At 38.5% G+C, this 17,272-nt stretch overlaps 1 protein-coding gene across 2 annotated transcripts in view; it reads left to right on the forward strand.

Annotated features, from left to right (window-relative positions):
* Window positions 1–1,994: 1,994 nt before the first annotated feature.
* Window positions 1,995–17,272, forward strand: part of UPP2 (uridine phosphorylase 2) — a 42,203-nt gene continuing 26,925 nt past the window's right edge. For both annotated transcript variants that reach the window (XM_040229126.1, XM_040229125.1), the window contains exons 1-4: window positions 1,995–2,246; window positions 6,737–6,854; window positions 12,435–12,593; window positions 15,745–15,859. In XM_040229126.1, the coding sequence (XP_040085060.1) occupies window positions 2,185–2,246; window positions 6,737–6,854; window positions 12,435–12,593; window positions 15,745–15,859 (454 nt within the window). In that variant the 5' untranslated portion in view covers window positions 1,995–2,184. The remainder of the gene's footprint in view (window positions 2,247–6,736; window positions 6,855–12,434; window positions 12,594–15,744; window positions 15,860–17,272) is intronic.

Raw genomic sequence — 17,272 nt, forward strand, 5'->3', positions numbered from 1 at the left:
AGGAAAGGATAAATTAGGGAAGGGATAAATTAGGAGTTTTGGATTAGCAGATACAAAGTACCATATATAAAACAGATAAACAACAAAATCCTAATGTATAGCACAGAAAAATATTTTCAAAATTTTAGAATAATCTATACATCAAAAGAATATGAGACAGAATATATACATGTATGTTTGTGTATAACAATCACTTTACTGTACACCAAGAACTAACACAACATTGTAATCAACTATAATTCTGAAAAAAGATCATTGGCTGACAGAAATTGCACTGGAAATCAACATGTCAACGGGCCTAATTAATTCACTGGAGTAATTAATTATATAGCATTTTTCTAATTAGTGAATGTTTTCACCTGTCAGAACCAGAGGTAAATGCCACACTGGAATTGGCGGCGGTGGGTGGGGGGTGCGGGGTTCCTCCTCATTATACTCAACAGTAAATTGAGAGGAGCACAGAATACTAAACATAAGTGGGAAGGTCCCAGCAGTGGGAAGTGGGCATGCTGAGTCTCAACACTGTCAGTGGGCGTTGGGAAAGAGCAGCAAGTAGACCACTTTGAGGTAGGTCATGAGGTCAGAGACATATGTGTTATTATAAACTACAAACAGGAACTACTGTACCAAATTACAAGCAACACATATGTGCAGGCTTATTTTGCTTCAAAGTTTTCATTACCTTCAGTTTCCTTGGGGATTTTTGGATACCCAAAGTGACAAATGTATGTTTGGTGGTGGCAATTACAGGATTTAGGCTGCTACATTGGTTCCCTATTTATGGCCTTTCCTTTTCAATCAGTAAACTTTGCTAGCTGACTAAGATGGACCAAAGGAAGCCAGTGTGGAATTTGAGGAGTTTTTCACAATGATTGTCACCAGGAAGAGGAGTATCTTCTAACATGCAGACCCCAGTTAAGACACCTAACAAGGACATGTTGTATAGCACGTAGAACTCTACTCAATACTCTGTAATGACTTGTATGGGAAAATAATCTAAATAAAAGTGGATATATGTATAACTGATTCACTCTGCTGTACACCTGAACCCAACACAACATTATAAATCAACTATCCTCCAAAAAAAAAAGATATGGGCATTTGATTCTCCGCTGTTATGCACATTCTTACAGAGAAATCCATGCACATTATGGAGTGCCTTGATCTGGTGCTGTTTGGGCATTTATGGACATTTGAAGCTCCAGTTTGCTTGAAAGTTATGCGATTAATATTCTTGATGCTCTCACCAGCATAGAACCTCAACTGATTGCCACAGGAGCTGAGCCAAAGTGAAACAGGATGGTGAAGTTCCTCTAATGTCTTCTAGATTTTTCTGTCTGTAGAAGTATAAAGTGATAAACAACAGCAAACATGGTGAATTCATGGATTTCTTGACAGAAATACCCTGTTTTCTGAAAATATTAGTCTGTATTTTGTTATTCTACCTTGGTTGATTTCTGACAGCTGCTTCATTGGATTTCACAGGCAGCCTTGGGTTTAGCTAAATAAAGAGTACCTGGAAACAGGTTTTGTTTAATTATCAGACCTTCTGTGTGAATTTGAACGGGCAAAGTTCAAATGAAGGGGTATTCTGAGGTCCTAAGTTTGTGTGTTTTTCTCACTTGTGATCACAAAGAATGAAAACAAGTTGATGAGAGGTAGGATGGGGTAAGAAAATGAATGTTTGGGAACTGAAAGTTCTCACGTGTACTGGATACATTTTGAGACAACCTGGTAGATTTGTTATGGAAATCAGTGGAGGACTTGAAACCATATACAGTTGTCTTAAAGAAAATAAGTCTGTGTGCTACCCCAGACCCATACTGGACCAAGGCCAAATGTAAGGAGAAGGTGCACTGGTCAACAGTTAACAAATCAACCAACCTATCCTATTAGAGAGATAGATGCCACACCTTCAAAGGGGGCCTATCTTCTCGGGGAAATGTTGCCCTGAGAGCTGGGGTATAGTATAAAAGGCTACATCAGGGGGAATATTAAATTGATAAGGGAGTTTAGAAAGCTAAGGGGAAATTTCCATTAGCAGTTTCAGAAGAAAACAAGTTTAAAGGGAGAGTGGCATTCTACCATCATTCTACTGTGATTTGATCTGTAATTGAATAGCAAATTACAATATTTTTATTTTCTATTATCAACTTAAGAGTGACTATCTTCATATTATAGAATATGGCTTCGATTTTACCTGGTTCCAACACATCCATGAGATCTGACAGGAATACATATGTTGGGTGAGTAATTTTGACTTTTTTCTATTGACTTTGATAAGATGGAGGTTCTTTGGACTTTATATTAAATGTTCAGAAGATGGATCTCTACAGTTATGTAAGTTTCTTAAGTTTAGAGATCACATAGTTGGAACACAGTTCAGAATACAAAGCAAAAACAATGCCAATTTTCTTCTCAGTGGCATTTTCTTTCCTCAGTTCTTGGGAGAGTTTAGCTCATCTTTAAGAAAGTGGGGCAATATGTCAATTACATCTCAATTAAAGAAAAAAGAAAGTGGGGGCAAAACAAGTCACCAAAAAACATGGAAAAGCTGAACCAACCTGCCTGAATGAACAAATTCACAGTTCAGCCTGAAATTCAGTGTGCAGTTCAGTCTTTGATTCCAAGACTATGTGCTGTACCTGAGATATAATTAAAGGGGCCTCCTGGTATCTAAGGCAGATTTAACTGTGTTGCAGCATATTACAAAGTGATTTCATATGCTTTGTGATGGACTTTACATAGAATTCACTTTTAAAATACCATGTAGCTTATTCATCTCAGAGGTAGACATAAATCTGCAAATTTAGCTCCAATTCTTTTCCCAGGTTCACAGAACATAATAGAGCATTAATCTTCATGAAGCTTAAGGAATTTTTGCAAGTTCCCTCTGATTTGCTGAGAGTTGTGTAAAATGTCTGCTTAAAGCCTCCATCAGGTCAGCATTTGAAAATGCTACATTTACACATCTCAAACAGAAGTAGCCTTCCACTGTGTTCATTTTTTTCAGGGAAGCCAAGGAGAAAGAAAAGGAAAAATTATGAAGATGGAGGTAATAGTAAAATGGAAAGACTTCTCAGCCAGCACTTTACTTTGGTTAACAATATTTAATACTGACAGTGCTATGTAGCTTGTCATAGTTTGCTAAAAGACTTTATTCCCAACCCCATCTCTGGCTTATGTTTTAGCAAAAAAAAAAAAAAAAAAGGCAAAACAAGATAGAGGAGAAGACAGTAAATGCAAGTCTATTTAATAAAAATTATGTATCTTGGAAAAACTGAAGCAATTGTCTGATTCATACTGGGTTGAATTTGGTATGATACCCCAAATTAATACTTTATCTGGTCATTGGTAAGCATGATCATCTTAGAAATGCTTCTCGATGAACCCAATGTAATAAAAACACAGACATCTCCCTGCCCCCATTTCCAGTCCAAGGGATCATTAGACAATGGGACAGACATCAAGAAAACCTAAAGAATGAATTAAGAGGGGCATTATTATTAACATGAAAGAATATAATTAATGATTATGCCAGTTTGAGAAGTTCTCCTTGAAGATAGGAGAGGTGGAGTAGATCAGTGATTTTAAAAATACGAAGTCCCAGATCTCCTTGACCAACTAAATCAGATTTTAAGGAGCTGGGTCCAGGTATCACTACTTTTTAAAGCACCGTGGGTGATTCTGATATGTAGTTAGATTTTGACTCTCTGGAGTAGATGAACTCTTTTAAAGAGTAATGATTCACTCATTCAATTGGGAATCCAAAGGAAAAATATCCAGATAGTGAAGCTGTTTTGGCAGAGTAAGACAGGAAGCATAATAGAAACTGGAAGAGAAGGTGGATGGTGGTGTTTCTCAAACTTTAATGTGCATGAGAATCACAAAACAGTTAGTTGATATGTAGACTTCATTAGATCTAGGGTAGGGAGTAAGATTTTGCATTTCTAACAAGTTGTCCAGGTGAATGCTGCTGACCCTGCTGGTTCATTGATCACTTTGTCTAGCAAGGGACAGTGGGTCAATGTCCTCTTGTCCTTCATCAAGAGAAGAAAGGAGATATCCTTTTGCTTTGAAGCTTATTCTGAAAGTGCAGTAATGCCATGGAATATTTTATTTTTGAAATCTACTCTGATTCACCAAGAATCTGTTATCCTAAATGTCTTGGAAATTAATAGTATTTCTGTTCTACTTCCTGAACAGTTAAATTTAATTCAGCAAGTAGAATTTTTAAAGATTTAGGAATTAAAAAAAGAGATGTATATGTACAGCTGAGTCCCTACGCAGTTCACCTGAAACTAAAGCACCGTTAATCGGCTATGCATGTGTGCTCATTGTGTCCCACTCTTTGAGAACCCATGGACTGTAGCCCATCAGGCTCCTCTGTCCATGGAATTCTCCAGGCAAACATACTGGAGTGGATTGCCATTAATTAATTGGCTATACTCGAACAGAAAATAAAAAGCTTTAAAAAAAGATATATGAGAGAGCTTGCATGAGGGAATTCATATCTTTCTGGGGAGACAAAAAAATTAACATGAGAAATGCTAAAATAAGTGCTTTAGGAGCACAGTGGGGAGGAATTCATACTGACCAGAGAGGAAAGATGCTTTGAAAAGCCTTCACAGAGGATATGGTATTTGAATTTGACCTTGATGAATGAGTAGGAGGGTTTCCTTTTCTCCACACTCTCTTTATTGTTTGTAGACTTATTGTTCGTAGACTTTTTAGATGGTGGCCATTCTAACTGGTGTGAGATGGTACCTCATTGTAGTTTTGATATGCATTTCTCTAATACCTACTGAGGGCTTCCCTGATAGCTCAGTTGGTAAAGAATCCACCTGCAATGCAGGAGATCCTGGTTTGATTCCTGGGTCGGGAAGATCCCCTGGAGACAGGATAGGCTACCCATTCCAGTATTCTGGCCTGGAGAATTCCATGGACTGTATAGTCCATGGGGTCACAAGAGTCGGACAGGACTGAGCGACTTTCACTTTCAGCATCTTTTCATGTGCCTCTTGGTCATCTGTATGTCTTCTTTGGCGAAATGTCTATGTAGGTCTCTGCCTATTTTTGAATGAGTTTGTTGTTTTCATATTGAGCTGCATGAGATGTTTGTATATTTTGGACTTTAATCTTTTAATTAGTTGTTTCACTTGCAAATATTTTCTCTCATTCTGAGGGCTATCTTTTCAGCTTGTTAATGGTTTCCTTTGCTGTGCTGAAGATTTTAAGTTCAATTAGGTCCCATTTGTTTATTTTTAAAATTTTCATTACTCAAGGACATTTTACTCCAATAAAAAATCTATATACATCTGAAACCATACTTTTTAAAAAAAACCGAGTAGGATTCCAGTAATTAAAAAATGGGAGGGTAGCAGAAGGCTGTTTCAGGAACAAAGGCCGAGAGCAAGGGTCCTTAACTTTGGCTTCACATCAGATCATCCCAGAAGATCTGAAACATAATCAGAGTTTAAATTAATTGGGGCCTGAGCACCAGTGTTTCCTACAAAGCCCCTTGGTGATTTTAATGTACAATCAGGTTGAGGATCATCAGAGATATAGAAAGATACAAGGTTTTTGTTAAGGGATTTTGAGGTATTTGGAGGAAAATGGGAGGTCTATAGAACAGAGAAGTCCCAGATGGTTCTTGGTAAAGATGGCTGGATCCACTGTGGTGTAGGGTACATAATTTTTTATCACTACTAATTAAAGCAGTATATAATTATTATTGAAATAACCAAAGTCTGTATAGATGATGTGCTTCATAAATATGAATGTTTGAATTAAGGTGATTTCTATAACAGCAGTCAATTCACTGTCTTGACTTCCACGTCTTGTATTACTTTACCAAGAGAGGGATGAAAAACTGGTGGTTCAGCTTGCACTGCTGTGATGGAGGTCTAAGCTGGGGCAATGGCCACTGGTGTGGAGAGGAGGTGGTGTATTCAGCATGGTTGATGGAATCCTCAATGGCAGTGCTACTCTGAGTGTGATCCTTGGGCCAGCAACATCACACCAATGAGCAGCTTGTTTAAAAGGCAAAATCTGACACACCCAACCTGCTGAATCAAAATTTCTAGAAGAGAAGTCATAAAGCGTCCAGTGATTCTTATGCTTGTTGACCTTTGAGAAACACTGGTCTATGGAGCTGAAAGACACTATTGGACTCACAGATTACATGTACACATACACTCAGATACAGACATACACAAAACCCCATGGAAAGTTGAGGAGACAAAGAAATATGCAGAGATGAAAAGACAGCAGTGATAATATTCCCTCAGCAGAGTGTATGGAAGGATTGCCATGGGAGCAAAATCCTGCCTGTGCAGAACTGACTACTCTGCAATTTCTTGGTTATATAATCTTGCGCAAGTTTCTCAACTTCTGTAAGCTTTGGCTTCTTACAAATTGAATTATTAGTATTTGTTACCTAATAGAATGGTTATAGGATTAAATGAAGTAATATATTTATTATATGCAGTTTTTATGACATTGTGGAATTTTCATGCCTAATGCTATGCCTGGCACACAGTAAATGCACAGCAAACCTTTGTCACTTTTATTCATTATACCATATTTCTTCCTTACAAATCAATTAATCCTAAACGAAGGTTTGTGTCCAATATTTGGGCTTGTGGTTATCATAGATGTAGAATGATATTTCTCTTTTGTGTGGTATCTCTCCAGATTGCTTTACATCTTCTTTGCATTACTTTTTTTTTTTCAGAAAAAGTTTTGTTCATGTTAAAAATCCTTACCTGGACTCTATGGATGAAGATGTTCTCTATCACTTGGATTTAGGAACAAAAACACACAACCTACCGGAAATGTTTGGGGATGTAAAGGTAAAATATTTATAACTTTAGCGAAAACAATTTAATTTCCTCTGGTGATATTTCTCCTTATTTTCCTAACATAAACATTACTCTTTTGGCTAGAGAAATGTCAGAGGTCTAATAGGAACCAAAGTCATGCTCATTCTCCGAAACAGTTTAGATTGTGTATGTCATAAACAATCATTTCCACCTCAACAAGACACAAAAGTTCCTGAACTAAATCTAATGCAAACATTGTTATTTGACTTCTCTGGACCCTAGAGATAAATCTGACTTTATTGACAATCCTGCTGGGTGTTCAGAATTCGTTATGATTCAGTTCACTGTTTAACATCTTTATTTATAGATGAACTTCACTAATCTTCATTTTATCAAACTATGAAATAACTCAATAGAACTAACAATAGGATCTACCACTTCCTGAAAACAACCATTATTCAGTATTTCATATTATTAAGATTTTTGTTATTTCATAAGACAATATTATGAGGAAAAATTGTTTATGGAATTTTACTAGGAAATTTGTGTGTCTGTATTATTTATTTTATCTTAAGTGTATATGTTAATTATAAAAGTGGCTCATGTTCATTATTTAAAATTGGAAAAATGTATAAAAGAATAATGACTTTAAAAAACACACCTAAGAAAAACTCCTACTCCTAGACATAGATGCCATCAACTTATTTTCTTTTCTTTTAAAACTTTTTAATAAATAGATTTTTATAATAGTTGGAATTACATAACTTTACATCTTGTGTTTTTTCATTTAACTTGATGTCATTAATATTTCCCCAAATTACAATATTCTCTTTGAAACAGTTTTTATGGATGCCAAGTGCCTGTGCCATACATTATCTAGTCTAAAATTGGCTTTCATGTTGAAGTATTTTCCATCATAAACAGCACTCAAATGGATATTTTTGTACCTAAAACTTTTTCACATATAAGTCTATTTCTTTAAGATGATTTACAGAAGTGGTCAAAAGGAATAAACTTATTTTAAAATTAATTTTTATTGGAGTATAGTTGGTTTACAATGTTGTGTTAATTTTTGCTGTACAGAAAAGTGAATTATAAATCCATATGTATATATGAAAGTGAAAGTGAAGTCGCTCAGTCCTGTCTGACTCATTGTGACCCCATGGACTGCAGCCCACCAGGCTCCTCAGGCCACCAGGCTCCTCAGTCCATGGGATTCTCCAGGCAAGAGTACTGGAGTGGGTTGCCATTTCCTTCTCCAGGGGATCTTCCCGACCCAGGGATCAAACCCAGGTCTCCCGAATTCCAGGCAGACGCTTTAACCTCTGAGCCACCAGGGAAGCCCATATGTATATATATATGTATATATACATCCCCTCTTTTTTTGGATTTCCTTCCCATTTAGGTCACCAGCGAGCACTGGGTAGAGTTCTCTGTACTATATACTAAGCTCTCATTCATTATCTATTCCATATGCTGCTAAGTCACTTCAGTCGTGTCCGGCTCTGTGCGACCCCATAGATGGCAGCCCACCAGGCTACCCTGTCCCTGGGATTCTCCAGGCAAGAACACTGGAGTGGGCTGCCATTTCCTTCTCCAATGCAGGAAAGTGAAAAGTGAAAGTGAAGTTGCTCAGTCGTGTCTGACTCTTAGCGACCCCATGGACTGCAGCCCACCAGGCTCCTCTGTCCATGGGATTTTCCAGACAAGAGTACTGGAGTGGGTGGCCATTGCCTTCTCCAAGTATAATTGCTAAAGGAGTGAGGAGTGAATAAAAGTCAGGTGAAAACTGCACAGTTCTCTAGTAGTGGGACTGTGATTCTGTGTAGGCCTTTCAGAGCACAAAAACATTTTTTTAAGTTCATATATGGAATAGATTGGAGAAGGCAATGGCAACCCACTCCACAAAGACATGTTTTTGAGACAGAACATGATCTATTATTTACGTATCTAGGTATCTCTCTCTCTTCTACCTGACTAGATTTTTATCAGCACTCATTCTTATACTTTGTTATAACCACTATCCAGTCTTAAAAATTCACAACCCACCTGGTTCTAGACCACTTCAGTGATTCTCCTTTGGATAAAAAGACATGCTCTGGTTTAGAACACATTTCTACCAGAGAACAACTCTATTGATCGGGCCATTTGGATGGGTAGGAGGCAAACGTGTGTGTGTGTGTGTGTGTGTGTAGATTGGGAAGCAAGTAATGTAGTTTCAAATAATCTGAACTGGCTGCTTAATCTATTCTTTAGAGGCAGCAGGTAAAGTCTGACATATTTATTAATGCTCTTCTCAGAAACTTGCCTCTTTCCAGTTACATTCTTATCTTCGATCGAGAACATGCTAGGTTCAGTTGCTTGACTCACTTAAATTCCAGGATAGCAATCCTAGGTAAGGAGAGAGGACATAACACATCAGTACCTGAAAACTTATCCTTATCTTCACAGAGATGATTATTATTAATACCACTATGTTCAAAGAAAAGAAGAACTTTGAGTGTGTAAAATTTTAAAACTTAAAATTTTAAATCATTGAAATGATCTCTATTTTTTTCATTTCCTTACTTACTGTACTTAAAGGGCTTTGTTAGCTGCTACTTCAAAATATCAGTGGCATAATACAATGTAAGTTTGTTACTCACTCACAGTGAGTGCCAAGTGGGTGCCCCTGGGTCAGTGGGTGGCTTTCCTCCAACAGGTGATGAAGGATCCAGACTTTTCTCATCTTGTTGCTCTGTCATCTTCAAGGGGTGCCTTTCTAGGAGTGCCTGGGTATCAACACCCATTCAGCAGACACATGGAAGACAATCTATAGGATCATTACTGGGAGATTTCTATGGGTGAGAACTGGAAGTGACACTCATCACTCTGTTCACATTCTAGCAGCTGGAACGCAGGTATATGGCCTCATCTAACTGAAGAGAAGGCCGGAAAGTTACATTTAGTAGTGCACCCAGAAAGAAGGGGAAATAGCTTTGGTGAACAGCTAATGTCTTCTGTCATACTGACTTGACTTAATCAATCATTTGAAAAATATAGTGAGGGATCTTTAGAAGCTATCTACTCAAATTCAGCCTCCAAATATATCTTTTATAAAATCACTAACTGGTACACTCCATTCTCTCCCTAGAAATTTCAAGTAATATGGAAAAGCATTATACCACTATATAATGTGAATTTTAAGTCTTTTTACTCCTTTATTAACATGTGAAATACATATACCTAAATAGCACTAGATTAATACAACATGGCAAAGCTAAGTCTTTCAAAACAGTAGGCATATTTGAAAGTGAGCTCATTCTGGCAGTCATTAGGCCAAGTCCTTAACATAGTTTTACAATGCTTCAGACTCCTTCCCAACACATTTGTATCTCCTTTGATAAAACCAGGACAAATCGTAATTGAGGGGAGCATAAATCACAGAAAGTGTTGCTTAAGTTTAATGTTGGTTGGTGGTCTTCAGTTGTATTTTACTTCTCATCAAAGCAACCAGACTGAAAATTGTGTCCAGAGGTGATATTTAGTAAGTCTGGTTTAGAAATAACTCTTTAAGAACAAAAATGCTTTTGTCTATACTTATCATCTTTATGTCTCCAGAAACACTCAGAAATTTCCATTGATTACAGCAATATCTTCATTCAAAGAAGTATTCAAACTGCAAGCTATTCCAACATCTGTTTTGGTTTTATGGTCAATCTGAATAGCTGTAATTTACATTTATGGTACCACACAATGAGGTTATTTTCAAACTACTGTATTTTGTAAAAAGGAAACAACAACAACAAAAATAACCTCCTTGTACTTATATCTTGAGCCAAGTCTTAACTATCCATACTCACAAGGGGAAAATTTCATGAATAATCAATAATAATTCAAAAACTCACGTTATACCATGGCCTTATTCTCTTCACTACTCAGGCTTGACGGCTACCTTTCATTACAGTTCATACCAACTTTAAGCCCCATCCAAGAGCCTTGTAAGAAGGCGCAGAAAAGACAATAATGAGGGTAGAAGAGAAGCAGAGGGCCTGGATAAAAGGGTAATCATATCCCATAATTGAGAATGAGGGTGGCATAGAAATTATTGCTAATGGAAACAATGCATCATTTAATGAGACCACCCATGATTCACAGTAAATCGTTTGTGAATTGGGCACCTAACTCTACAACCTCAGTTAGGTATTTCCTTAGGCAGATACTCTTTATCTCTGTGAGAGACCTCATCGACAATCTTTCTGAAGCTCTGCCCAACACTGCCTGCATCAGTCAGGCAGCACCAGCTGCCTTTTCCTTGCTGGATTTGAACCAGCTTCATTTGCAAAAATTATGCAAATACAGAAACACATAAACAAGCTAAAAGCAGGGCTAGGAAATTGCTCTATAATATGAAAGATGGAAGTTACCATTTGTTGACCACTCAGAAGGTGCCTGGCTTTGTCCTCTATCACACTCAACAAAATCCTCAAAAGGGACTGTATTTTTTTTTTTCCTGTTTTGGTGATGATGATCTGAGGCACATAGAGATTACATGTATAACACTGAACAAGCTTCTTAATCAGAGACAGAATTGGGGTACAAAACCAGGCTTCTCTAACTTCAAAGGGCAGTCCTTTAACCACTATGTTTCCATATCTCTCTGACTTGGGGCTTCTTCAGACTCTGTGCACTTTACCACTCAGCTCAGATTCCAGAATGACTTTGCAGCTGGTACTTTTCTGCGGACTATGCTTCAGTGGGTCTCTGATACCTGCTGCCGTTCATCATCCCACTGCTGAGCCCTGGTCCCCACAAAGCTGGCTGCTCATCCACACTACACTTAGGTCATGCCCATCCTGTCTCTGGCATCCACCTCTCCCAGCCCTGGGGCTGATGTACCCCTAACAGGCTATTGCACAAGCAATTATGAGAAAATTTTATTACTGTACTTTATTAGATTTGACACTCTTGACTGCAACACATATTGTAATTTCAAAGATGTTAAAACGTGAATGAATAAGACAAAAATAAAACCAAATCATTGGAAGTGATGAAATACTATACTGAGATTTTTAGTCTACAATGATAAGGCTTGTTCCATGAGGATTTCTTCTGAACGAGAAGTTGGAAAGCCTTGTGCTTTCTTTTAAGTTTCATGTTAACATTGTGTATTTCACAATAAAAACATATGCTTGGGAGGGTGGAATCAGAAAACATATCTAAACTTGTCATTCTCCTATGGTTACTCTTATATTACTTACATTCCATGTCCTCGGTATTGCCATGTTAAGCCTGTAGCCCACTAATGCCCAACAACAGGTTGCCTATATAAACTTAAGAGCTGGTTGATAGTCACTGTAACAAAAATACCCACTTGAGCAAAATCAACACTTATTTTGATTATGTGATTATCTTTTCCTTTACAAATTAAGTACATCAGACTTTTTTTCTGGTTGCCTTATTTACCGGTTAATGATGCCAATTATTTAACTCATGAACATTAACCCAGAACGTCTACATATATCCTTAAGTATATAACTGAAAAACAAAGTAACAACATTAAAGTTGAAAGATGACCCTTGCCTTTTATCTCGGGTACTCAGGCGGGTAATTGTTTATTTTTATTATCAGTTTGTCTGTGTTGGTGGGAGCCCCAACAGAATGAAAGCATTTGCACTGTTTATGCACAAGGAGCTCAGATTGGCGGACAGTGAAGAGGACATCAAGGACATCTGTGCTGGGACAGACAGATATTGTATGTACAAAATTGGTCCCGTGCTCTCCATCAGTGTAAGTACTCAATAGCTGCACGTCACGTAGTCATCACAAGCTAGCAAAAGAAAGTGGGACCTTCCAAATATAGGAGTTCCTGTTCCTCTCCTTTGCATTTTCATGCAGTTAAATGAAGTGACCAGGTGTGACATTCATAGTTGGAAAAAGTCCTAGGGGCAGAAAATAGCATTCTGTGCCACTTTGGTACACTTTATTAGTTACCACTAAGCTATGCAAGTTAGGGGAAAAAGCCTTCAAAGCATACTTCCTCTCTTTAGTTTGTAACTGATTAATAAGCCACCAGCAATTTTTCTCCTCTATGTCTTATCCAACTTTGGGAATGTTGGGCTTTTAGTACACAGGGTCCAATTTTCAGGATTACCAAAGTGGTGCCATTTAACACTATACTAAGCTTGCTGAAAAGCTGCTAATGCATTTCTATGGAGATCTTGTAAATTGCTCTCCTGTATTTAGAACATGCTAACAGCTCTGGACATACAGTGTCCTGAGACAATATGAAAGTGGAATGACTTGCAATCTTAGGGAACACAAGGCCACTTTCCCTCTTGGACCCAGGATACCATATACTTAGCCAAGTGTAAATGCATGTGCACCCAGCTTGCCTTCCAAGTGGGTCTCTCTGCCACAGGGCTATTTTCTGAAACAACAGTTCTGAGGCTGTACATGTCTAGACACTGAAGCCCCCATAAGGAGACAGTTAACCATGTCAGATGACAAGGGAAGAATCTACAACAGGGTGTGACAGTTCTAAGGAGCTGCATTATATATGACTCCAGCACTAGGGGATAACTAGTTTTCCTCAATCACTCTGGAGGTGGAAGAATGGATGATCATGCTACAAGCTTGGACTGAAGAAGGGGAAACTATACAACACTAGTGGAACAGCCAAGCTGAGCTCTCCTCTGGGTCAAAACACATGAAACCTGCTTTGGACTCGAATGGGAGAAACCATTCATTCATGTATTTGTTTATCCAATAATTATAGAATATCTACATTAGAAAAAACTAAATACCCTCTGATCTTGGCATATTTTGTCTTACTAACTTTTGTTTGACTTTTAGACTACAACTCTTTGTCCTTTTTTGCACAATAAATGGGGAAGGACAAAAAGGTAAAATTTACAAAAATGAGAAACTATCATAAACAAGTAGTAAAACTTCAGATATAAAAACAGCAGTGACTGATACTGTTGGCCTGTCAGAAAAAGAACTGAAATATGTATCATGCCTGAAGAGGTCAGCCAATTGGAAATGAACCTCAGTAGGCAGAAAGAGGATTTCCAGTTGAGATCCCTTCTTTGAAAATTCTTCCTCTCCAAAAGCTGCTGGGGTCTGGGTGTGTGTGTGTGTGTGTGTGTGTGTGCGTGAAAGAGAGAGACAGGGAGAGTTCAGTAGAAATACACAAGCCCATTTGTCATTTTATCACTATGCCATATATAAAGTGATAATCATAAACCTATCAAGTATCTGATTTAGGAGGAACCTAATAGACTTCCCTGGTGTCTCAGACGGTAAAGTGTCTGCCTACAATGAGGGAGACCCAGGTTTGATCCCTGGGTCGGGAAGATCCCCTGGAGAAGCAAATGGCAACCCACTCCAGTATTCTTGCCTGGAAAATCCCATGGAGAGAGGAGCCTCTTAGGCTGGAATCCATGGGTTTGCAAAGAGTCAGACACAACTGACCGACTTCACTTTTCACTAATAGATCAAATAATGGTTCATTCTCTTCATTTACAATTGAGGAAATGAGAGTTAGAGAGTTTACTCATTAGTGGCAGAGCCCAGACTAGTTAACCTTGGACAAACAATTAACATAGGTTTGATTCAGGCCTCTAGGAGACTTACGATGCATTTGGAAGTCAGAACATCTTCCATGGCAACCAAAAATAGGAAGTCCAGAGGTTCAAAGTTTCCGTAGTTTAATATTCTTGATGGTGAGAAAAAGGGAACTCAGGTGAAAATATTGTGCCCGTGACTGCAGTAGTTTTCCAGATTTGTTAATGAAGAATTAGTGGAAACCATCTTCTAACTGCTAAGATGCCCCTGGTGCTTTTGTGCACACAAAGTCTTTGTGCCTGAGTAGAATACTGAAGACCACTTTTGACTCTCTGGCATTATGTTAGAAATGAAAACAGAAACTGATTCTAAACTTAGCTCCATCTACCACAAATTCAAGCATGGAGGATCTTTCTAGAACATTATTAGAACATATTGTAAATGCCAAATGATTTGGAATGGCCAAATCCTCTAACCTGCATTGATCTTTATTCTGTGACAATGATTCTACTCTTCCAAATGCTGAGGAAGACAGGGTTGCAATCATAATCTATAGCAACTTATTCAACAACTTAATCTCACCTACACATTTAGTATGGGCTTCCCAGGTGGTGTTAGTGGTAAAGAAACCACCTGCCAATGCAGGAGACATAAGAGCCCTGGGTATGATCCCTGGGTCAGGAAGATCCCCTGGAGGAGGGCATGGGAACCTACCCCAGTATTCTTTCCTGGAGAATCCCAAAGACAGAGGAGCCTCGTGGGCTACAGTCCATAGGGTTGCAAAGAGTCGGACACAACTGAAGTGACTTAGCAGGCATGCACACATTTAGTATATGCTCCAATTTTTAGGTGTAGGTATAACCCATATCTCTAACTTTTTACCTTTCAGAGCTCACACAAAATTACCAGCAAATGAACATGGACACGTGAGAGCAATGAAATGGATTTACTCTTTCATTTAGTATGGTGGAAAAGGACTAAATACATGGCAGACACATCTTTATTTCCTCGAAATCAAGTCAATCTTGCAAAAATCTCTTTTTCAAAGACTCACTGAAAAGCCCAGAAATGGCACTGCCCTGACACACCAGTACACCACGCTGTCCCCACCTTCTGCTCTTGACAATGAGGGTTGAACCCAGTTTAACTGGCAGGGAGATGCCTCTCTTTGATCATCACAGATGGACCCATCTATCAGCATGTCATGTGGGCGTCAGTTAGAGCTGACTTACGTTTTTCTCCACTTTGGCAAAGTCATAATGATTATGTAAATTTATCTGCGGGCTGTTAACTTGTAATGAAGGAAGAAAATATGTCCTGTGCGTGTATCAGTCTGTGAGATGTATAATGACTTTCCCTTTTCTCTCCACAGCATGGCATGGGCGTCCCCTCCATTTCTATTATGCTTCATGAACTCATTAAATTACTATACCATGCCCGATGCTCTGACGTTACCATCATCAGAATTGGCACATCAGGGGGAATAGGTGAGATGAACTGATTTCTATACTATTCTAATAAATTCAAGGAGTGGTTCCATACAGGGTAACTAGCTGCCAAAGCATACCAACATACCCAGAGCCCCGCTTAAACCCAGATGGGCTGAAAAGTGTCAGGAGGCTGAGCTTGAGGCAATTTGGAAATTTAAACTTAGAGAAAACTAAAGGAATTTAAAGAAATGTGTGTGTGTGTATGTATATACGTATGTATGTATGTATATATATGTATGTATTACACATATATGTATGTATAATCCTTCTCTTTTTACCTGCATGGAAAACTGGAGTGAGACCTCACACTGCCTATTGCCCAAATAGGCTTAGGTGTTCTTAAGGGGAAGAGTGGAACAATTGCTAGGAAATTTATTTTGAGGATAAGAGTAAGTTTCAAGGGTTAGCATAAATTCTAAAGCTTAAAAATTTTATAAGTGACAGAAATAAGTGCCTTCAAGTGAAAAAAAATCACTAAGACTTGATTTATCAGCTAAGTAAGAAGATGGCAATAGTTCTCAGGAAAACATTGCTTTTAGCTCATGTCAGGGTCACCCTTTACTTGCCTTGGTCTGGGCCTTTTCTACATGGACATACCAGAAGACATCAGGCCAGGCTGTTAGGGAAGAGTCGGGAGATGCTTCCAAAGTTTTTCTCAGCACCTCACCTCCTCCCTTACTCCTCGGTTGGCCAGGCAACTGGTCAGGAGCCTTGTTAATATATCTACCCTGGGTTCAGGTAAAGTTCTGAGGAGACCTTCTATTTCAACCGGTTCCTCAGGAGCAGATCTTGTGAGAGGATAATTCTACTATGTCAAGAAATGCAAACAGAGCAGGGCATTGTAACTGAAAAGGTTGGGTTGACAGAGTGAGAGGACTGAATGGGAATTATTTTTTTTTAAGATGGGAATTATTAACAAAAATTTGGTCTTAGAATTACACAGGTAGCTAAGTCATGCTTCACTGGAAACAGACGTGTTAAAAAAAATCATGTCCTTTCCACAGCTATGGTACAGGAAAGTCCACCAAGACCCTCACAGATGGATTAAAGGACATCTAGGAATGTTCATTTGGAAAGAGAAGGAGAATGTTAGCAATCATTGTTAGATCAGGCATCCTTCTGGATGGTTGTTTAGCCAATGTTATGCCAAATAGGCAATAGTAGGGAATGAGGCATTTGGGGATGAAATGGATAATGTTGTTATAAAAAGTGCTCAGAATTCTTGAGTTGCGGGATACAAGGGTCTGTCTGTGCAGCCCGTGCCCTTGCAGTGTACCATCCTGACCGCTGAGGTTTCCCTGTGATATTAGCAAGTGTCCAGTGCGGGCAAGGTACCCTACTGACCGTCCAGCTTAAGGTCATGGACTCTAGGTGTTTTGCTTCATGATACATACATCCCTTGCAGCACAA

This window comes from Oryx dammah, unplaced genomic scaffold (assembly GCF_014754425.2).
Source record: "Oryx dammah isolate SB20612 unplaced genomic scaffold, SCBI_Odam_1.1 HiC_scaffold_27, whole genome shotgun sequence".
Classification (NCBI taxonomy): domain Eukaryota; kingdom Metazoa; phylum Chordata; class Mammalia; order Artiodactyla; family Bovidae; genus Oryx; species Oryx dammah.